This window comes from Macaca thibetana, chromosome 1 (genome assembly GCF_024542745.1).
Source record: "Macaca thibetana thibetana isolate TM-01 chromosome 1, ASM2454274v1, whole genome shotgun sequence".
In the NCBI taxonomy this organism is placed as follows: domain Eukaryota; kingdom Metazoa; phylum Chordata; class Mammalia; order Primates; family Cercopithecidae; genus Macaca; species Macaca thibetana.
Window position 1 is genome coordinate 147,928,906 of NC_065578.1, and position 24,180 is coordinate 147,953,085.

General features: G+C 36.6%; 1 protein-coding gene across 3 annotated transcripts in view; it reads right to left on the reverse strand.

Moving 5' to 3' along the window:
• Positions 1-1,383: 1,383 nt before the first annotated feature.
• KCNK2 (potassium two pore domain channel subfamily K member 2) overlaps positions 1,384-24,180 on the reverse strand; it is a 237,621-nt gene continuing 214,824 nt past the window's right edge. For all 3 annotated transcript variants that reach the window (XM_050780573.1, XM_050780581.1, XM_050780563.1), the window contains exon 7: positions 1,384-3,637. In XM_050780573.1, the coding sequence (XP_050636530.1) occupies positions 3,320-3,637 (318 nt within the window). In that variant the 3' untranslated portion in view covers positions 1,384-3,319. The remainder of the gene's footprint in view (positions 3,638-24,180) is intronic.

A 24,180-nucleotide genomic window follows, 5' to 3' on the forward strand; every position in this document is an offset into this window, starting at 1 on the left:
CGTTTAGTTTATATAAAAACAAAGTCATACTTACATTTTAATAAGAAATGCGAATCACAAATAAGTTATGACTTTACTAGACCAGCAAGAATTAAAAACAACAAATAAAGAAAGGCAAGTTGATCTAGACCTCTAATTCTTGGGAATAAACAGCTATTTCAAATCTTCAGAATGCCTACATTTGTTTTTTTGTTTTTTGGTATTCCACTTAAAATTTCCCTAAGTCTCTGAACTTTAAGCTTTAAGAGTCAAATAATTTTACTGATTTTTGACACAGAATTAGATGGGACTTGGTCTTTTATGTCATGTGTTCCTTAAAATTTGAGAAATAAATAGAGCCCTACACACTGTTCTTTCTTTTTTTGAAGGCCAAGATGCACATTATTCAATTCCCTCTTGGCCTCAAAAATTGTACTTTCTTCTGAATTGCAAGAGTGAAATACTGTTGAAAAACAAGGTGTGTCACATGAACTATGTAGCATAGTATATAGATCTATGTAAGAGATTGAAAGAACTCCAAAAGAACCACTTTCACATTTAGCATCCGTAAGGTTGGATAGAGAGCATATTCCAGAATCTACATCTAGGGATATAGATTAGGGAGTCCCTGATACTTTCTGGTCTAGTAGTTATTTTTCAAATATCTTCCCAGGAAAAACTACTCACTCTTATACTGGCCTAATGGAAAAATAAACTCACTAGAATATTCCACGTTTTGTCAAAATCTTTATCAAGGTTCTCCCTACAAGAAATAAACAAAATAAGCCTTAAGAAAATAAAAGCGATTTCAGTTAATATAATACACGCTTTCTTAAAATTCCCCTAATCCTAAGGATGATGTTGGGGGCTAGTTTTAGAAAACTTACTGACCATCAAATTGTTTAGGAATTGATCAATAAATTTATGTAGGATACGAACAAGGTAAGTAGTCCAAACGTTTTGTGGTATAAGGTCTAGAAGATTGGTTGGTAACTACCTTCTTTAGACTTCAATACCACCGGGATGCTTAATTGTCTTTTCCTTACAAAAAACCATTCAGGCACCTGTGTTCAGCATTCAGTCTACTTCAGTGTCAAGACAAGGTCTAACAATAATAAAATATGACATAAATATACGGTAATATAATAGAAACAACCTTGAATCTATATGCGATTTCAAATATCTTATTTCAAAACTGAATTTCACTATATTTGGTTTTCATGACTAGCCACCGAGGGAAACAGTCTGCATGTATTTAGCAAGGGTATATCAAAACATCGAAAATATTTCTTAAATATTTTGAATAAAGGAATGACAAACACTCAGCATGAAAAGTAACATCCTGGAGTTCTACCTACCTAGATCATATCTAAATTCTCAGCAGCAAGCAGGAGACTCAGAAAATGCTGACTTTAATTACAAACTTTATTTGTCAATACAATTCACAGTTTATACATGGTGCATTCCACCATATAAATTTTCGGAACAGTTATTTGAGGAAATGGGTGTAGCTTTCTTTCTAAAAGAGCCTGACTTTCTACAATTTTGGTTGGAATTTCTTTTTAACTTTATAAAAGTACTTTTAACAAATTAATTGAATATTTACATTTCTAGCTTAAATTTAAATGTTGGAAAATAAGCATCTATTAGTTTGTTTGTTTTTAAAGATTCTGGGCTTTTCAGGACCCTAATCTGAATGCCACTTATTCAGATACAGCTCCCACCCCTACACACAAAAAAGTAAAAGAAATCAGTTTGCATTTATATTTAGGGAAATTATTTTCTTTCTGCATTTTAAAAATTATATATATATACAATGTACAGCAGATCTAAGTATGAAAATAAAGGAAAGGGTAGCAATTTACGGGGTGCATTTACTGAATTTTTTCTGAATCTTGGAACCATCTGAAGAATTATGGGATATAAAATTAAACTAAAAAGAATAATCAGCCTCTTTTATGTTAAAAAAAAAACACAGCAAACTCTCAAAATTTAAATTGTGCTATAACAGCTTTTTCTCTAATGTCAGAGATGAATTATGCCTGCAATCTGCATTTTTCTATGTGCAAAGTCACAGTGATCCCAACTTCAACTTCTGCCCTCACAGCCAAGTCACAACTCCAAAAGTACACCCACAGAAGGCTAGGACTGTGCCCTGCACTCACCACTGTGCCACCTCCTCTCATCTGGCAAAAGTCACCCAACGAAAAGAAAATTATATAAGCCTTTCATACATCAAAAAGCAATTAGAAGCTGGCAGTATACTGTTTATTAGCAAATACTTGTAACACATTGTTTTGCTATTTCCTTTCCATCAGAATGATAATTCACACCCACCATTTTAAATCGCCTCCAATAATATCCATTTTTAACAGTTTTCTTCTGTCAGGTCATTTATATATGTATATATAGATAGATAGATTTTCTTCTTCTGCCTTTAAAAAATGTATAGTTATTAATAAATGATAAATTCCAAATACTGCCAGGAAAAAGGGGATTGTTTGGGAGCAGCCAATTTTACCAGCCTGGTCATAATTACACTGTATATATGTACCACTGGTACCTGAGTCAAATAAATACTCAGAGGGGCCACCTCTGTACCTCATTTCTCTGCAGTGCCTTTAACACTAGGCAACGCTGAGTGTTGCTTCAATGTCCATGTAATTTGGCATCTATTTCTTCTTCGGGCATCATCACTTCAGTCATTTTACACACTGTTTCCAGCAAGGTATGGTGTTCAAAAGGGAGAACTGGGGTAATAGACTAGAGAGGTGAGCCTAGGGGTGGGGGCAGGGAAGGAGAAACCACACATTAGCTAGAGAGGTTCTGTTTCTTCATAAGATAAGGCACTGACAGAAAATTTCTTAGGTAAAAGGCTGCATAAGAATTTCTTGTCATTTACAAAAAAAAAAAAAAAAAAAAAAAAGGAATTGTTGTCATCCATAAATGGTCTATATCTAGGCTCAGTTAGGTAGACCCTGAAAAGTTAAGAACTGATCCCTCAAAGCTACATTGTTACCAGAAACAATTCTAATTCATTCTGAGGCCTTATGGCACATTAGGGAAAGAGAGAGGAAAACAGTCTGGGCACAAAAAGGCATCAGACATTGCTTGTCATTCCACTCGTCAAAGAAAGTGGACCATTCAACAAGCATCATCAGAAAGAAAGTGCTGGCTCAGAATTCCAAATTCTCTTGATGATAGATGACCATGATGGATGTATCTATTTTGTTCCCCCTTTGAGCTCATGCACAATTTAAAAAATGCTACCAGCAACAGTCATAAAGAGCATAAAGAAGTCCTCACCTATGGCTATGCCTAAGGTTATTCAAAGAGAGGGCTATTTGATGTTCTCAATCACAGCAATCTCTTCGCCAGCACAGTGTGGCGTCAAACCATTCAGATAGATACTCTCAGTCTTCAGTAAGGGAGGCAAGACATCCCTCTCGCTGGTCAGATGGTTCACTGACAGGGTCCTCCTACAAGGAGTCAGCTCCTGATTGTGATTTCCAGCCAGTTCTGCCGAGAGCTTCCGCTTGATGGAGGTGGCACGCTGGAACTTGTCATAAATCTCCACACTCAGTCGCCTCCTGGTTTCTTTGAATTCGGCTGTGACGTTGGCTGTCCACTCAGCAGCGTGCGCTCTGAACTCTCCCACCTGGAACATACAAGCAGAGAAAAAATAAAGATATCGACATTTTCTGTGCTTTATCTTCTGTTCATTTTATTTCGGGATTTTAAAAAGAAGAGTGGAGTAATCTTTTACAGCACTGGTGGTCTGAGAATTGATGAAATTAGGTGGGGTGTACACAGCAGGATTCTATCTTATATAGATGTGGCTCTAACATTAACCTATGAACTTAAACTCTATGAATCAAACTATATTTCAGGGGCTCTAGATGTGCTTGGTTTTTACACATGAATCCTGTCATTGACATTTTTGATGCTGTAAAAAGGCAATCTCTAGCTTTTAAAAAATATTTTTAGTATTTTTTTTCATTTGTACTTAATTTCAAGAAGTACTAGAATGTACAAAGGGCAGTAAGCTATAGTAGAAGGAGCAAGGCAGAATAAAAGAGTCTGCAATATGAACCCAGGTGACCTTGTTTAGTTTTGAAAACAGCAATGCTGTTTGCTCAGATGTCAACCTAGTTTTCAGAGATCAGAAATGGTGTGTGCAAGAGTGTTGTGTCCAACCTCATATTGGTCATTTAGGAATTCTCTCTTTCCTAACTAAGCAACAAAATATTTTGTTTCCGCTTTCAGGAAATGCAAATAAATAATAACTGTTAAGTCCACCTTGAAGCCCACTTGGGAAACAGTTAAACCCAAGGCACAGTTTCTCAATAAATGTTTGTGGAATCCGTGAAGTTACTCAACCCGTGGGCTGCTACCTCCTCAGCTGTAGAATAGACATCTTCACAGTACACACCTAACAGGATGGCGGAGCTAATGAACTTTACGAACTGCAAGATTTTATGCATTTATTATTATGTAGTTCTCTTTTGAGAATTAAAGAAAAAATGTGCCATCAATCACCCTGAGTCCATCAGACATTTTCTTTGACCTCTTTCAAAACTGTGTCTGTATGTTTGTGTCCTAAAACAGAAAATATGACCAATCCTATGGGAATCTTTATAATCTCTTAACTAACCAGAATTTAATAATCTAGACTATCACTTAGAATAATCTCCTAATATGGAATAACTCCTCCATTTTCTTCTAGCACTTCTGTTTTCAGCTTGGGAAATCCACTGAACTCATTTCTTAAGTGACCCAGGCTCTCTTTGCTTCACAAGCAAACAACTATAGCTCTGTTTAATGTATTTAATTTCTGCCCTCTTGATTTTTGTTTTAAAAAATCAACATGGGAAATATAACTGATAGTTTCTAAATGTTTGTACTTACCGGAATTATTGGCGGGGATAGATATGTATGTATATTATAATATGATGTGTACATATGCTTGGAAGGAAGGCTATAGATATAAATGTGTGTGTGTGTGTGTATGTGTGTGTGTGTACTCAAAAACAGAAATGAAACTTCAAATATCCAAGGCAGATAGGAGGATGGTACATGGCAAATCAACTCTTTTTTTAATCCACACATAATCACACATACACATACATTTGGGGATCCACTTTTTATTCTAACAGGCCTTTATTTCCTAGTTATACTGTCCTAACAAGAAATACTTGCTTGATATCTAGGTCTGGCTCTGAAAAAAAAAGCAAAGCTGGAAAAATGAGAACTCTATGGCATGTAGAATCAGCAAGATCAGGCTTTCCTTAACCACTGAGGCAACTTAGGGGAAGCTTGCTGGGAAAGAGGCGCAAAATCTACAGGAATTTATCCTGCAGATACTTACTGTTCCTATAAGGGAACCTGTCCAACTATACTTAAATATACAACTGATTACTAAATATGTAATTCTGTTTTGGGGAGACTCCCAGGTTAGGAAGGCACAGGCAGTATTTATCAGTGGTAACAAACACCCAGTCATTCGGATTTGGCTCCCTACAAATCCCATACACACTTACAAATAAACCCTCCCATAGTTTATATTATTTTTCTATTTTCCACCTAAGTCATGTCTCAAGTTTTGGGGCACAGTCAGAACTGATGGACCTAAAATGAAATCTGTTCCATCAGCTTTGTTTTGGTTACCACCACCCTCTTACCTCACAGGCAATCCTTCATGAACAGAAGGGCTGTGGACTTTCACAGAACCCGCCCCCACTTTACTTTGGTAATTGTCTTCTTATCTTAAAAAATATCTTTTTAATATAAAAGTCACAGGCTTTTTGCATCAAAATTCAAATGTTCACCTATATACTTGCTGCTTTTCTGTCTTTTCTAATGAGAATGTAAGCTCTATATACATCCTCAGCACCTGGAACCTCGTATGTAGCACATTTCCAATAAGTACCTGTTAAATGAATAAATATATCACTGCAAATACACATACTTTGTAATCTCATACCACAATGATAGTAATTAGTGTAGGATTTATAGCACACACGCTATCAATTGTTTTTCTTCTATCTGTATACACTAATCTTACTTTCTGCCTCTTCCATCTCAATTATCATCAATATTTTGCAAAGAAAAGGTCTTATAGTACACACATTGTTTTGTACATAGCTTTTTTTCTCATCTAATTTTAGTCCTGTTCCCATGTTAGCACTCATTATTTCAGCTCATAGTTTATATCAGCCACCTAGTGCTCCCCAAGGAGAATGGCTACGGCATGATTTAATCATTCCCCTATTGGTGAATATTTGGATATGTTTAATTTTTTTTAGGTTTAGCTATTAAAAATAACGTTTCAGTGAATATGCTTGTACCTACACTTTCGCTAATGGTTACAAAGTATTACTGCAAGTGGAAACACTGGGTTGAAAAGCATGAGTATTGATATGGCTTGACTGTGTTCCCACCCAAATCTTATCTTGAATTGTAGCTCCTGTCATTCCCATGTGTCATGGGAGGGACCTGGTGGGAGGCAATTGAATCACCGGGGTGGGTCTTTCTCGTGTTGTTCTCATGATAGTGAATTAGTCTCACGAGATCTGATGGTTTTTTAAAGGGGAGATCCCCTGCATTCGCACTCTTGCCCACTGCCATGTAAGAAGTCCCTTTGCTCTTCCTTTCCCTTCTACCATGATTGTGAGGCCTCCCCAGCCACGTAGAACTGTGAGTTCATTAAATCTCTTTCCTTTATAAATTACCGAGTCTCAGGTATGTCTTTACCAGCAGTATGAGAACAGACTAATACAAATATTTTCTGATTTTGCAGACACTGTGAATTTTCTGTCTGATTTTACTGGAAAGGCGGAACAATGTGCTGGATCTAAACCCCTAAGTTTGAATTCTGGCTCCACCACATACTCATTGTGTGTCTTAGGGTAAGTTTTTTTAACGTCTTTAGCCTCATTTTCTCCTGTGAAGTGGGGTAAACAATAGAATCCTCCCTATAGAGTTGGTATAACAATCAAATAAGTTAATATATTTAAAAGAGCAACACCGAGCACATAGCAGGCGCTAGATACACACACAAAATTTTACACAATAGCATGACATAGACTTGTATTACCAATGAGAGTCCTTTTCATTATGGGTGTTTATTGAACAGTATTTTCAGACTCAGAACTCCTAGCAGCCTCACCATTTCTTTTCTGCACACTTAGGTATAATCTTTGCATTTTTTGTAGCAAAAAGCACCTTATCATTGGCACCAGGACAGAAAGTATTTTAAATATTTTAATCATCTCTTTATTGCAATTTGAATCTTAAGTGGTCCCGATAAGCTGGACAAAGAATGAAAACGTTTCTTAGGCTTGACTGAGTTTTCTCAAGAAGTTTCACAAAGTCACCGTGATCTCACAGGTTGCACTAATGGCAAACACACAGGAATCAGGAACATGTAGAGCCGAGTGCTTCTACCAGTTAGTGATTCCTGCCAATTAGGAAAAGGCTGAATGCAAGAAAGGCTCAGATTTGTTGGAGTCCATAAATTATTAATACTTTGTTATCTTTAGCATTCAATTTCTGTCAGAGGCTAGTATTTTTGTCTAATTTTGGAAACATTTTTTTTCTCATTTCTGTAGAATTCCCAGAGGTGGAAAAGTAAACACTGGAAATCATAAGAGCTGTAGTAACAATCTGTCAGAAATGGGGAGGGAAAGGTGGGGGCATGAATGGCAGCCTCACCTTCTAGCTGTATAACCACATTCTATGTGCCCACAGCTATGCAATTTAACCTTCTTTGAGCTTAAGACTCCTTATCTATAAAACAGGGCTAATAACCTATTTCACAGGACAAGCAAACGAGATATATATACAGCCATGAGCTACATAATGATTTTTTTGGTCTGCATATACAACAGTGGTCCAAAAAAATTATAATACTATATTTTTACTGTACCTTTTCTATATTTAGGTATGTTTAGATATACAAATACTTACCATTGTGTTACAAGTGCCTGCAGCATTCAGTACAGTAACATGCTATACAGATTTGTAACCTAGGACCAATAGCCTACGGTATACAGCCTAAGTATACAGTAGGCTATACCATGTAGGTTTGTGTAAATGTGCTCTATGATGTTGGCACAATAGTGAAATTGCTTAAAGCCACATTTTCTCGTAACATAGCCCCATCTTTAAGCGATGCACGACCATGTGTATGTGTATATATACATACATATATATGTGTGTGTGTGGGCATATCTGTGTGTGTTCTCAAAATATAAGGGGTTACACAAGTATTAATTATGATGATAGGTGAAGATTATATGGTTTGCCGAGGGTGCTTTAAGTATTTATTACTTCTAAGGTCTAAACATCTTTTAGAGGAGTGCAGGGCAAATTCATGCTATACAGAAATCTACCCTATAGCGGGTTACATTAGGGTGAGGATACACTGCCTCAATTTCCTAAAGATACTGAAAACTATACATTGACTCATAAAAGTGTGCACTTGGGCAACTCATCTAAACCACCAATAACAGTATATGTTCATTTCTTTAAAAAAATCTTATTTTTCTTTTTTTAGTTTTTTTTTCTTTGTTTTGAGAAAGGGTCTCACTCTGTCTTCCAGTCTGGAGTACAGTGGCACGATCATGGCTCACTGCAGCCTTGACCTCCTAGGCTCAAGCAATCCTCCTGGCTTAGCCTCCCAAGTAGCTGGGACTACAGTGCACACCCCCATGCCCAGCTAATTTTTTAAATTTTTTTTACAGATAGAATCTCCTGAGGTTGCCCAGGCTGGTCTCAACTTTGTGAGCTCAAATGATTCTCCTGCCTTAGCCTCCTAAAGTGCTGGGATTACAGGTGTGAGCCACAGTACCCAGCTTGTTCCCCCTTTGTTGTGCCCTTTCTACTATTCTTCACAATACTTTAGGAATATAACTGCCCAAACCAAAGCATGAAAATCAGGAGGAAAAAAAGAGAAAAATAGAGTCCCTCAAAAACTAAACCAAGGCAAGAAAGAATTAATTATTCACATTCCAAAACAAAGAAAAAAGAAAAAAAATATTGACCTTATATTATAGCAAGGGTATCTAATCCTTTGACTTCCCTGGGCCACACAGGAAAAACTAGAATTGTCTTGGGCCACACCTAAAATGTGCTAACACTAATGATAGCTGATGAGCTAAAAATAAATATATTGCAAAGTATCTCATAATGTTTTAAGTTTATGAATTTATTTTGGGCTGTTTTCAAAGCTATCCTGGGCCCCATGCAGCCCACGGACCATGGGTTGGACAAGCTTGGTTTATAGCAATGTGGTCATTTTTCACGAAATAACACATAATCCCCTAATGTACAGACTCACATCTTTTACTGGTGATAAAATTGTCTATTCAAACTCTAAAGATGCTTTTTTGTTTTCAAAGAAATTCAAAAATAAGTTCCTGAGAATATCACATTTATATAAGTAAAATTTTTTCTTAATAGAAATAATGCTTTTGGTGTTCTGGGTAATTAAAATTAATCCTTGTGCATTAAAATACTTTTGCTTCATTGGATTTTTATAAAAACATCTTTCAGCAACTTAAATAGTATTTCATCTTCCTATAACCAAGCAATCTGCATTACTTAGTAAACCAATCTGAGGACAAAAAGTGAGCAAAAACAGCTCCAAAAAATCACAACGAATGTTCCTACAGGTCATATTATTTACGGAAGAAAGAGGTCTTTACTGGAATTCCATATATTCTTAACTTTCACATGCTGCTCACAGCCCAGGTGATCTGATTTATAAAAGAAAAGGAAGGAAATGGAGTGCTATATATAAACAAGCACTTGTTCTCCAACTCTGCTGGAACTGTTCTCATCCACCTCGCTAAGTTCTCTGTCCTTAACTCGCCGGATCTTCACAGCTGCAAATGGCACTGCTCCGTCCCTCCCAATCAGTGTTTGCTCTTAATTTCTGAGTCAGCACACTCTCATGGCTGTTGTCTTACTGTTCGGGTCAATTTTCTCAATCAACTTTGTAGCTTCATTTTCTTTTACCCTCCTCCTTAACTACCTTTGTTCTGCAGGGTTCTATTTTCATTCTCCTTGGATAATCACATCCTTCCGATTGTTTCAATTACCATCTATTTGCTGATGACTCCCAAATCCATATTTCTAGGTCAAATCTTTACTGAATTCCGCATCTGTATAACTGACTGCTTATTAAGTCTCTTCACTTTCGATGGCTCCCAGGAATCTCAAACTTAATATGTCCCTAAGTGAAATCATTTAACTTCTTTAACTTTGTTGTTGTTGTTGTTGCTGTTTTTACATTTAATATAGCATCGTGTTACCACTAAGTTTCCTAAGTTGAACTTCAATATAATCCCTTGCTCCTCCTCTTACTGAATCTTACATCAAGTTCTTATTCAAATTTGTTCACTACAGCAACTCTTATATCCAGCTCTAATTCTTGCTTATTTGCTTCTTTTCCTCTCAATTCCTTCACTTCTTTCCATTCCTATTGTCAAAACTGTGGAAGAGTCCACCATTTTGGCTCATGTGCATTACTTCTGTGGTCTGCTAACCAGTCTTGCTGACTTAATTCCCTATCCCCTCAAATGCATTCTCCACGCAGCCGCCAAATTGCCCTGTAACGAACACAAATCAACTTAGTACTTTCCTCTGCATAAAACCAATTGATTCCCGTTTCACTCACAATAAAGTTCCAACTCTTTAAAGTGGCTCATGTAATCTAGGGCTTACCTACTGTTTCAGCCTCAGTTCTAATTACCACCTGTCTCAAACTCCACTTCAGGGGCCATCCTGAACGTTTCTTTTATTTCCTCAAAATCCTACTCTTTCTTTTGCCTTTGTTCATTCATTACCTATTTTTCTCTCTGTCCAGAATGCTGTTTCCCAGTCCCTCTCTAGCATATTTCCTACTCACGCTAAACTGGACATCCTCATGGAGCCATTTCCCGATCCTCTAGAATACATTAGAATCATCTGCTAGTTGTACCCATCCCCCTCTGTACTTCCCTAGCATTACTGCTCAACACAACTTATTACAATTACTAGTCTAATTGCTCTCCTGACTTCATGACACTAGAGAGGATAAGCCCACCATATTCTATTCAGTATTCCCAGCTCCTAGAAGAAGGTACATCGTGAGAATTCTGTCAGACTGTTGGATAAATGGGTAAGTGAATAAAGGACAACCAAATAAATCACATTTTTGATACACAATCCAGTACAAAGAATCTGCTTCCTGGTTGACTGTGTTGGGGATAATCTTGATCCTCTCAGCAGGAAGATGCAGCCGGTGAAAAGCACTGACTCATAGCCATTGCTATTCATAGTAAAGGTCCAAAATATGTTTCCTCAAACTAACTTTTTAGTCATTGCAGAGACTCCTCAGCATTCTAAGAAGCCTATGATGCTAATATCTCATTCTCAAAGTGAAGAACTTCACGCCTATTGTATATGTAGATCCTTTAAATCAGATTTTCTTTCTTTCTTTTCCTTTTTTTCCTTTCTCCTTACCAGCCCTCTAACTCTTTTCCCCTCTCTCACCACTTTTCATGACAACACCTCACCAGGCTATTCCAGAACCTGGACTTTATCATCTTTACGGAATGCAATCTGTGAAGTTAAAGAAAGGTTGGCCAGGCGCAGTGGTTCATGCCTGTAATCCCAGCACTTTGGGAGGCCGAGGTGAGTGAATCACGAGGTCAGGAGATTGAGACCATCCTAGCCAACATGGAGAAACTCCGTCTTTACCAAAAATACAAAAAATTAGCCAGGCGTGATGTCATGAGCCTATAGTTCCAGCTACCCCGGAGGCTGAGGCAAGAGAATCGCTTGAACCTGGGAGTTGGAGGTTACAGTGAGCTGAGACCACACCACTGCACTCCAGTTTGGGCAACAGAGTGAGACTCTGTCGCAAAAAAATAAATAAATAAATAAAATAAAAAAGATATGTTAACAATTTCACTTTAGAAGAATCACTAACATCTTCCTCTGCAACTATAAGTGTTAATCCTCTGATAGCTTTTCAATGGAGCAAAGTCTCATGATTCCAGAGGCCTAGAATCTGCCTCCTCAATAAAGGTTCCAAACCTTACCATCCTCAGGTTATCTAACGTACCTCAAATAATATCAAGAAAGCCCTTGTCATGGTGGTAACATAATTTGAAAACAAGCACTTGCCATATTTCAACATTTTTAGAGTAATTTTCTTGAAGTACATAAGATTGATAGGGTGGCCTAAAAAGGATAAAAGTTCCCTATTCTAGAAGTTCACTATTTATGAAGTTTACAGTAAGCTCATTTGTAACCATAAGGAATAGTTAATACTCCACTGACTCCAGTCAGCTATGTGGCCAATTTTTTGAAGGTAAGGACCATTGCTCTGTTTCTTATCAAGTTCAACTTTCCTTCCTACCTTCTCCACACTGCAACATCTTGGATAGTGCTATGAGTATAGTAATTTAATAAAATAAGTTTAGTGTTTAGTCTTCCCAACTAGATGGTAAGTTAATGACAGAGGCTATGCATTCTATCAATTTCTTCTCCTCATAATAGTACCCAACATGGTAATTTGAATAGCCCAGACTCCTACACACATTCTAACTGACTGGTGAGAGAAATCTGTGACCATTGACTGACACAGCCCTCCTCCTATACAAAAACATTCTGGATATGCAAAGGTGATATTTGCATAGGTTCTCTACCAGTGTGTGTTGGTATAGCCTGAAGAGAAAGCAACTTATAAACTAATTTTAATCACACTAAAATCTTCATGTCCTTTGATAAAAGTCAATAATTTATAGAAATTAATTCTGACCACGAATTTTCAGCAAAGGAAAAGGCAAGTATGTAAGAAGATATTCTTTGAGCCATATTTTTAATAGCATAATCTTGAGGCTAATAAATGTCATATATGAAGTTAATGTTTATGAAAAGACTTTCAGCCACTGAAACCACTTTTCTTACTACTATGGTTATATTAAGTGATAAAAAAAATTGCATTTTTACCAACTGATTATAGCTTTGTAAAATAATGGATGCATATAAGGATATACAAAATAATACTAAAGTTTATAGCATTATTTTAAATAATATCTTTCTTCTAAAAATGTCTAAGTATGAAATACAGTTGTTAACTGTCTTAATGATGAAGTGTGGCTGCAAAACCGAACATTCACTTGTTGCAGAGTAAACTCAACTTATTAAGTGATAAAAAATAAAATCAAATTGCATTTTTACCAACTGATTATAGCTTTGTGAAATAATGTATGCATATAAGGATATACAAAGTACATAAAAATGGAAACTATGGATTTTAGCAATTACCTGTTGAGTATCTATTATATGCCAAGTCCTGGGCTTAGTGTTAGCTTTCTTGAAGTAAAAAGTTATTTATGTAGTATTTTTATTTCCTTTTAAGTTTCCCTTTACTGGTGTTATATTATACAGTAAACAGCATATCCAGCCCTAAATAAACCTTGTGGAGGCAGAGTTCTTTATTGGGTGCTATTTATTTGCTCAACACAATCTAAGTATCAGAATTGGACTGCAATTGCCCCTGATTCAGGTATCACAGTAAAAAAATACCTGAAGAAGGTATTTAATTTTCAATGGTGTAAAGAAATTTTAAAATGATTGAGGTTATTTGAGTCTATATTTCCGAATTGTAGTTCTACACTGATGACTAAAATGTAATTCATTATATTTTACTACACACACAGGAGTGTGATTAAGGGTAGTTACCAGTCCTGAATTTCATGTTTGCATAATGTTTTCACTTCTGTAAGTTTCCTTGGCTCTCTCTAGCTCTACTCCAGGTCATTTGAGTAGTTATTTCCTTCTCACAAAAAGTATAACATGATTTAAAGAAAATTGTCAGTCTTTTCAGTTTGAAAAAAGATTTTTTTTACATTGCATTTTTTTAAGTGTTTGGTCTTTATCAAACTGCATTTCTAAGGAGATGATTTTCCTCCAAACAACTCTGCAAAATGCTAACTCCCTATTTTTGCAAGAAAGTAAAGCCAATTTTTGAGGAGCAGTACTTCTTGATACTTTTTCTCCCTCTGATGTTTTTGAGCCATGCATCTGTGATAGGAGGACCGGAGGATGTATCATCCTACCATGACTTTTGATAGAACAGTTTCCAGAGTCAGTTTCATGTAAAAACGTTTTCTCCACATGGCAGAAATGATTGGCTCCCCTCTAACTGGGGTTACCTAGAATTTCAGTGTTGAATAGCAGCTAATACCCAGGAGGTTCTCCAATTTTCGATAATGCTGTTGCATGAGTCCTGTTTTCCATAAAATTCAACAATCACCAAGAGATTGGACATCGTTTCATTTTCAATATGCTGCCTAACTTATCTATATAAACTTAGACAACTCCTCAAATTTAGACTATTTCTAAACAAAATTATTTACTTAGCTTAATTATCTATTTCACTTTGACCTTCAGAGCCATCCAAAGCTTTGTTCTCCTGAACAAGGCTTTAGCACTCCCATGCCTTTCCATACATTGGAAAACCTAACATTCTCTGTTCAGTTCCCGCCCCCCCCACCCCGCCCCCAGTATACTTTCCCCACCTACCTGTGAGCTTTGAAATCCTGCAATACTCTTTATAGAGTTTTGATTTCTGGTCATGAATAAAAGTATAAAAATCAAAATTTTCTAGTACTCTAAATAGTCCATCTCCAAAAGATGAGTATCCCAACAGCATTATTACAATTATTTGCAGTCAGCCACCTTAGAATAGAAATATATGGTATGATTTGGAAGCATGGAAACAGCAACTCTGCCAGGTGTTCTATGGTAAGAGAGCAATTCATATTTTCTTTCTCTCAAAGACCCTTCCACCATGCATTCCTTTGACTTACTGCCTTCCCTTCTCACTTTATGTACAAGGTCATTTTTCCCTCCCCTTGCAGTCCTACAATCTTGTCCTAATCAGTTCCTTCCTATGGAGCTTATCTGTATTTTCATTTGAATTGGCTATACTTTCCCTTCTTAAGTAATCTTCAACTGACTATAAATAACTGTCGTTTGTCAAAGGTAAGCCAGTCCCTGTCCCAGAATCATCACTAGATAAGAGATTTCTACCTGAAACTCCGTAAGGTTTTTCCAATTACCAACAGCCAACTCAAGCGTCGATAATACATTTTCTTCACCAGAAATCAAACTACTGAGGTCTTCTTGATCTTTGACCAGGATTTTTTTCCTGTCCCTTTTTAAGGTGGGATTTTAAGTTTAATTTGCTTTTCTCGGTGCTTGAATGCTTGTATACCTTAATGCTTTGGGGAAAACTAAAATATTAAAAGTAGTTAGCTGAGTTAAAAACATCTCTGTAGTTAAATTTGTAAAAATAATTAGAAGCCTACTTTGCATTCCAATTTCAGCAGTTGCCTAGACTAAAATTCCTAATAATTATCATTAATTCATTTTCTAAAGTATTGATGTTTCCTTGTATTGTTGAACTGTGCTGGTAAAAAGAACATTTCCAATTATTCTCTTTACCAACCAGGTTTAAAGAAAAAAAAAAGCATAAAAGGATTATTTAAGTATCACATTATCTTGACAGAACAGTACATGATGTTTTCTCTGGTTGTCAGAAAAGTATATGTAATATTCATAAAGTCTCCTTAATCTAACCTGCTTTTTTTGTTTAGTAATTTCTCTACTTCTTTAATATTACACATATTAATGTGACTGTGTAAAGATGAATTACAAGAGTACTCAATCTTTTTAAATAAAGACAATGTAAAGAAAAATAATACTAAAATTTATAGCATTATTTTAAATAATATCTTTCTTCTAAAAATGTCTAAGTATGAAATACAGTTGTTAACTGTCTTAATGATGAGGTGTGGCTGCAAAACCACTCACTTGTTGCATAGTAAATTCAACTTATTTTTTGTCATCGTATCACTGAGCACCCTAGAAATTCTCTTCACTGCCCTGCTATTGGGGTTTCTTTAACAATCCATTTTATGAAGCTCATCCAAATTACACAATATCTTATTTTATTGTAAAGATGATAATATAGTTTGGGTAGTTGTCCCCACCTAAGTCTTATGTTGAATCACAATCCCCAATACTAGAGGTGGGGACTGGTGGGAGATGTGTGGGTCATGGGGGTGGATCCCTCATGGCTTGGTGCTGTTTTCATGGTAATGGGTTCTTGCCAGATCTGGTCATTTAAAAGTGTGTGTCACTCCCACCCCACTCTCTCTTGCTCCTACTTTTGCCATATTACGTGCCTGCTCCCACTTTGCTTTCCATGAGGAATAAAAACTTCCTGAGGCCTCCCCAGAAGCAGATGCTGCCATGCCTGCTGTACAACCTGCAGAACCAGGAGCCAATTAAACTTCTTTTCTTATAAATTACCCAGTCTCAGGTATTTCTTTATAGCAATGCAAAAACAGCCTAAATACAGATGAGGATACTGAGTTTCAGAAACAATATAATTTGTGTACTTAGATAAAATTTCATATACTGTTATATGATTGAGCTATAGTAACTAGATGCAGTTGATTCTTGAACAATATGCATTTGAACTGTTTGGGTCTACTTATACGTGGATTTGGTTCTGCCTCTGCAATCACTGAGACAGCAAGACCACCCCCTCCCTTTCCCCCCAACTCCTATTAAACCTACTTAACATGAAGAAAATCAGAATGAAGTCCTTTATGATGGTTCATTTCCACTTAATAGTAAACATATTTTCTCTTTCCTATGATTTTCTAAATAATATTTTTATTTTCTCTAGCTTATTTTACTGTAAGAATACAGTACATAAGAATATACAAAATATGTGTTAATTGACTGTTATCAGTAAGGCTTCTCAATAGTAGCCTATTAGTAGTTTTTTTGTGTTTTTCATTTGTTTGTTTGTTTGTTTGTTTGTTTTGAGACAGAGTCTCACACTGTCACCCAGGCTGGAATGCAGTGGTGCGATCTCGGCACACTGCAACCTCCGCTTCCCTGTTTCAAGCAACTCTCCTGCCTCAGCCTCCCGAGTAGCCGGGACTACAAGCGCCTGCCACCATACCTGGCTACTTTTTGTATTTTTAGTAGAGACAAGGTTTCACCATGTTGGCCAGACTGGTCTCGAACTCCTGATCTTGTGATCCACCCACCTTGGCCTCTCGAAGTGCTGGGATTACAGGCGTGAGCCACCACACCCAGCCACGTAGTTTTTTAAGGAGTCAAAAGTTACACAAAAATTTTTGACTGTGCAGGGAAAGGGGTCAGTGCCCCTCACTCCTGCATTGTTCAAGGGTAAACTGCTATTTGTCAGGACAATGTGGAAACTCTACAAGTACCACTGTCTGATGACTGGGGCGGTTGTAGTGATGAGGTGGTGGTGGGTAATCATCCGTCTGTTGTTCAAGTTCTTAAGGAATTAAAAAAATACCAAGTCAAAAGTAACAACTGAATAAAGAAGGGGGCTGCAATCTTAAAGTCATTTGCTATAATATGCATTCATTGTGTATTTAGCAAAATCAAAACATTTAATGATGTTTCAAAACTCATTCAGGAAACCTAGATTTAATAGTATTTATTTATAACAAAAGGGCATTTTATGTTCACTGCAGCAACACAAGACCAGTCCACTAAAACATGGTTTTGCTTTCTTTTCTCTTTCTCTCCCTTTTCTAAACAATTCAGCCCCAAAGCAGTGAAACGGAGCAGAACTAGTTAGCCATACATGCAGTTGGTTTGGGAGAGGGCCATGGTACCAGAGTGAAATGTCAGAGCCAGACCAGCATGAGAAGAATGTCTACTCAAGGGATGGCAGCAGAGTGTGGATGTCAGAGTCTGAGATGGGTGACGAGGTCAACCCAAAGAGGGACGCCCAGCACATAGTGTCAGAGAGCAAGCAGGGTCGAGAGGGTGTCCCTGCAGGGTTCCTGATGGTGGCAGTAGCGGCAACTCAAGATTGGCTACATACAAGGAGACTGATCAAATAATATATTGAAAATAGCAAGAATCAGAAGCTTCACCATGGATGAGAAAGGAATTACAACTATAAAAAAGCAGAAAACCAGAAGTAACTCTATTATATCAGATCAGAACTAGAGGTACCAGTATGAGTTCATGGTTCTCAAAATATATAGACGTAAAATAAACAGGTATGGAAATATCTGTATGCATGAATATAAAATATATTCCTTAGCTCTATCAACTAAGAGTGTGTGAGAGCAGTGATATCCTCATTAGCAATAAACACTCAAATATTTTTCTCTAAATATTATTGTCCTTTATCCACTATAAGAAATGATGGCACCTTGGAGAAATGGCAGATTCAGGGCTAGGGTAGAGAAACTAATTTGAGTCTGGAACATCTAATGTGCTAGAGTATAAGGAATTGCTCAAGGGATAATGGGGATATGCCAAAAAGACAGAGAAGTTTCAAGGGGCTCCCAGTGGCCAAGCCTTAGACAACTTGAAGATCAAAATAAATGATTATAACAGATTACAATCCATTGATTACAGCAGAATCCCATAAGTCTGTGTTCACATAAATAAATAAACAATAAATTGACAGTTTGATGATGAAAGAGATAACGATAAAATCTCAAAATGCCTGTCCAAAAAGTATGCATTAAATACACAGAGAAAAGAGCAGACTTCCAATGGAAAAGGCTGGCAGACAACACCTTCTGTCATCTGGTTAATATCACGAGTCATGGGACGAATCAAAATTCTGTGTCATCTGACAGATGCAATGAGAAGAGCCTTCCCTGTGCTATTTAGACTTATGTTGGGTATCAACTCACTTTGACATTTATATTTCAGTGGCGCATTTAAGGAGATACATAATAGTTATAATTAAATGTCAGGGTTTAAATTGCAGTGATAATTTTCTTTTCTAACTACTTAACCTAAAATGAAATATTTATGATTTAAACTAAAATCTTAAAATAGGCATGGACAGGATAGGATCTTCAAAATATCCTCAGAGAGGTCACATGCAACATAGGTGAAGACCAGTGCTCTGGAACGCTGCTGGGCAACCCCAGTACAAACCTCTTTTCTTTATGAATTATCCAATCTCAGGTACGTTTTAGCGCCACTCAAGAATGGACTAACACAAATGTCTAGTTGGTAAAATCAAAGATGTATTTCTTTCCTCCAGATCTATGTATCTCTGTGAGTTACCTTTTGCAGACATGACAGCCATTAAATTAATCATCAAAATAAACTGCATGATGAAGCAGAATTGGGATTTGCTACAAGTGTTAAATCCAAATTTGAAAAAATAATGAAGCATACAAATCACATTTCTCCTATTATTAACGTTTAGTGAGAGCAAAAAGGTTTGTATTATCAATAAGTATAATTAAAATATTTTAGCACTATTTCATACTCATTTAACATTTGTATTTTTGTACACATTTTAAACATGTATATTAGTACAGAAACAGTAGTACATCTTTGCAACTTATAAATATGCATACATTGCAGGCACATGCTAAACATTTTTTTACTACTAATAATTTACGAGAAAATTTTGGAGATCATAGGAGAAAAGAAAGGGTTGATGAGAAGTAAGGGGGGAAACAGGACATGTAGGAGGGATGCTACTGTGGTGGACCAGGGAGAGAAAATGGAGGTTTTAGAAATAGTGAAGCATGCATTAAAGTGGTGGTATACAGACTGAAAATGGAGGAGAGCATTTACATGCTTTGTTCACGGAAACACTAGGACTTGTGATGCATAAGTCATGGAGGTGAGAAAGAAGACAGCATCAGGAATGACTGAAAGGATTCTGGCATGAGCAACTGGATGAATGCTGGGTAATATTTCCTAAGACTGGGACATTAGAGTAGGACATTGTGGGGGAGCGATACTAGGATTCCATGTGGGTTATGTTAAATTTGAGGTGGTAAATAAGTGGTTGATTTAAAAAATATTCCCCTTCCCAGCAGCTACTGCCATCCTCTTGGGGGAGTTTCCATTTCTCTGTCAGTGACTCACCTTCAGACTTTCCAGCACTTTAATCTTTGCTGTAGGTCAATATCCACTCCCAGGTTCATAGAGTGCATCGAATCTCAACCACAACTCTAATCATTCCAGCTGCTTTACTGTATGTTCACTATTATCCTATACTGTGACTGCATTAAGTCTTGTGGACAGTTGGTTCATTAGTGCCTTAGTGAAGTGGTCCCCTTTTGACTCCTTTCTTCCCTCCTCTATTCCCCTGTGAAACATCATCTCTTCACTGTCCCAGGGTCTTAGGAATCTCTTCTTTGGACTGCTATTCTAGCACTGTATCATGTCTACTGGTTCATGTCTATCATCACATTTCCTATTAGACTCTGGTCACTGAGGGCTGAGGCTGTGTGCTATTCATCTTTCTATCTCCAGCACCAATCTCAGTGCCTGAAATATAATGGCTACCCAACAGAACTTTAAAACCCGGAATTGTGCAGATAAAATTAACTGCTTTTTCTTTTAACTACCCTAAGTCCATCATAATAATTAAATCAGACTTATCAGTGTTCAAAAATCCAGTTCAATAAACCAAAGGTGGTTATTTTAAAATTTAAAGCCATTAAATCTAGTTTGCATTCATATTGCAAATTCTGTTCCAAGAAGTGACAGATTTCTTTTTCCTGGGAAATCAAGGGAAGAAATTATTTAGGTTTCTTGGGCTAAAGTAGTCTCTGATCAAGTTAGTTACCAGAATTAGTGTCAGTGCAAGTTATAGATGAGCAGCTGGAGAGTTTAAGAGTGTGAAAAGGAAGATGAGAAGTGAGTAATAAAGAAGGGAGAAAAGAACAAGTTTTCATTTTGTGGTTCTTTGTTGCTGTTGTTTTCAGAGGTTAATGCATGTATATCTAAATACATGCTCCATTGGTTTAATAATATCTTTATCACATTTAAACTCTGCCTAATGGAATGTGGGAGAAAATATTCAACATGGTTTAAGCAGATCCAGGAAAATGATTTTTCCAGTTTCTTTTTCAAAGGTGAAATTGCTTCCAGAAATTTGTCTTAAGAGTAAACTCTCCCATGTACAATTGCACGGGTGTGGGTGGTGGACATTTATAGCAATCCTCTGAAATAACTGACAATCCACTGATGAGCCAGTGTTCACTTTGACACTGGATAAAATGAAATACCCAGGCAGTAAAAGAAATATAAGCCCAAAGATATTTTCCAAGACTTGTTTTAGATTTGGAAAAAAGTAATGTGTATTTATACATTTATTTCATCGTCCCTGCAGTTAGTCTTTTACTCCTCTTCTTTCTGTTTTCAATGATATCAATTACAGACCATAAAATTTCTAGGAGGAAAAACACAATCTCTATCATTAGCACAGAAGAAACAGCTTCAGTTTAAGACAGGTTACTGCCAGCAATTCTAATCATAGTCTATAGCTGTGCTGTTTGCTTCACAGCCACTGCCATTGTGGCTACTGGGTGCTTTAAATGTGGCCAGTCTGATTTGAGATGAGCTCTAAGTGTAAGATATACACCAATTTTGAAGATTTATTGTTAAAAAAGAACATAAAATATCTCACTCATGACTTTTATATTATTCAATATTTGCATGTCAAATTATGGTAGTTTAGATATGCTATTGGGTTAAATACAACATATTATTAAAATTAATTTCACGTGTTTATTTTTACTTTTTTAGTAAGACTATTGGAAAATTAAAAATTACATGTGTGGCTTGCATTTCTATTTGTATTGGAAATAGAAATACAACATTCTATATATTATATATAACATATATAACATACAAGTAACATACATAGTATATATAATAGCATTATGTATAAAAATACTGTATATTAAATATATTATTATATTACATATACTAATCTATGATATACAAAATATATATTATATCATATAATAAACAATATTAATACATAATATAGATGCATTATAGAATATATTACATATTATCTAATATACAATATTAATATATATTCTGTATTAGTGGTTACTTTATGAAGTGCTAGTCCACAGAGTCCTTTCAACACCATGTTTAAACTGGACTACAATAAATCATGCTTTTATTCTTTTATGAATATGTGAAAAAAAGTTCAGAAATCAAGAAAATAAACCAAAATTGGAAAACAATGCAAAATCAGAAATATCCCTCATCCGATTTCAACAAGTAAAAGGAGCAGAGAGGGTCTAATAATGCAAAGTATTCATGCACATTAAGTGAATGCTCACAGCTGCTTTTCCCAAACTAAATATAGCACTGCCAAATTAGTTCTACAGAAATGCTGCTCACTGCGCAGGACATGCCCTGTCTTACAAGCATGCTGCTGTATTTTAATTAACTTGGCTAAACTGTAATGAGGATGCCTAAGAAACAGGAAGAAAAGGCAGAAAATAAAATAAAGGGCAATGGAAATATTGTAGAGGTGGCAGGAAGGCAAGGCTGGCATCTCACCCCAGAAGAGTGCAGGGGCTTACCCTGAACCTGGTGAAACAGATCAGAAGTGCCGTGGGCCTGTCTCCCCAGCTGTATCCACTGATGACTTCTGAATTTGGAATATGGGGAAGAATAATGCCTCTGAATGTAACGATAAAATATGGGACTCTTCCATTGTGAAAGGAAATCAAAGAGCTATACTTCAGTGTCCTTTTAACAAATGTTCCTAAACAGTATCCTAAGGTAGCATGATGGACACACACATGGCCACCCTTTGTCTGTGGCCATCAGAGCTGTCCAAAGCATCTACTTATATTCCATGAAAAGTCAAGGACTGTGACAAGAGAGAAAATGAAATGGAACTCCTTCACTCCCACTGCTAGTCACCTCAGGCAAACTTTCATATGTAGCACTTATGATATCACTTTATGCTTTAGATAACACGATTTGACCTATTTTTTTTTTATCCATTTAACAGGGAGCTGTGTTATAATGGGTTTCTGTTAAACCTTGGTCTAGTTATTCTAAGAAGCCTGTATTACATCAAGTAATAAAGGGGTAAGAAATATTCAAGAAGGAGAGAAGAGGCAGAGGAGAAGCAAAGAATTCAAATGCCTCTCCTGGTGCCTTATCAGTATTACCTATTACCTTTTATTTGGTATTAACTGAAAAAAATGGCTTCTATGAAGCCATTTAACAGGGAGCTGTGTTATAATGGGTTTCTGTTAAACCTTGATCTAGTTATTCTATGAAGCCTATATTACATCAAGTAATAAAGGGGTAAGAAATATTCAAGAAGGAGAGAAGGGGCAGAGGAGAAGCAAAGACAATTCAAATGCCTCTCCTGGTGCCTTACCAGTATTACCTATTACCTTTTATTTGCTATTAACTGGAAAAAAAAAAACAAAAACAAAAAACAAAAAAAAAAAACCTCCCAGCTTCATTAGCTTCATTATCTCAATGCTTAGTGAGAAGGAACTTTTTTGTCTTTGTCTGATTTTAACACCTTCAAGGCTCATAACAAAGCTCTCAAAGGCTTTAACTATTCCCAAGTTTCTCCCTCACTAGCCTCCTTATCATCTTTCTTTCAGATGTAAAAGTTGGGTGCTCATGCATTTCAAATAATGGAAGATAAAGACTGCCAGGAAAAGAGAAAGGAGGAGAGAATTAATCAGTTCATTTTTCTCTAGTTTTAAAATACCTTCAAACTGCCAGTTTCTCCAATAAGGGACAATCCATATAGACATGATTTTTTTTTTTTTTTTTTTTTTTTTTTTTGGTTTTTGGTTTTTCAATTTTATTTATTTATTTATTTATTTTTTTGAGACAAGGTCTCACTCCCATTGCCCAGGCTGAAGTGCAGTGGCATGATCTGGGCTCCTTGCAACCTTGACCTCCCGGGCTCAAGTCATCCTCCCACCTCAGCCTACTGAGTAGTTGGGGGTACAGGCATGCCACCACACCAGGCAATTTTTTTGTACTTTTTGTAAAGACAGGATTTTGCCATGTTACCCAGGCTGGTCCTGAACTCCTACGCTCAAGGGATCCACCTGCCTTGGCCTCCCAAAGTGCTAGATTACAGGCACGGGTCACTGAGCCTGACCATGATTGCTTTGTGAGACAACATACCCAGCTATCTCAGAGCTTTAGTAAACACAAGGGTACGACGCTATTCATGGATGTTGATATGGTTTGGGTGTCTGTCCTGACCCAAATCTCATGTCAAATTGTAAATTCCAGTGTTGGTGGTGGGACCTGGTAGGAGCTGATTAGATCATGGGGACAGATTTCACTCTTACTCTTCTC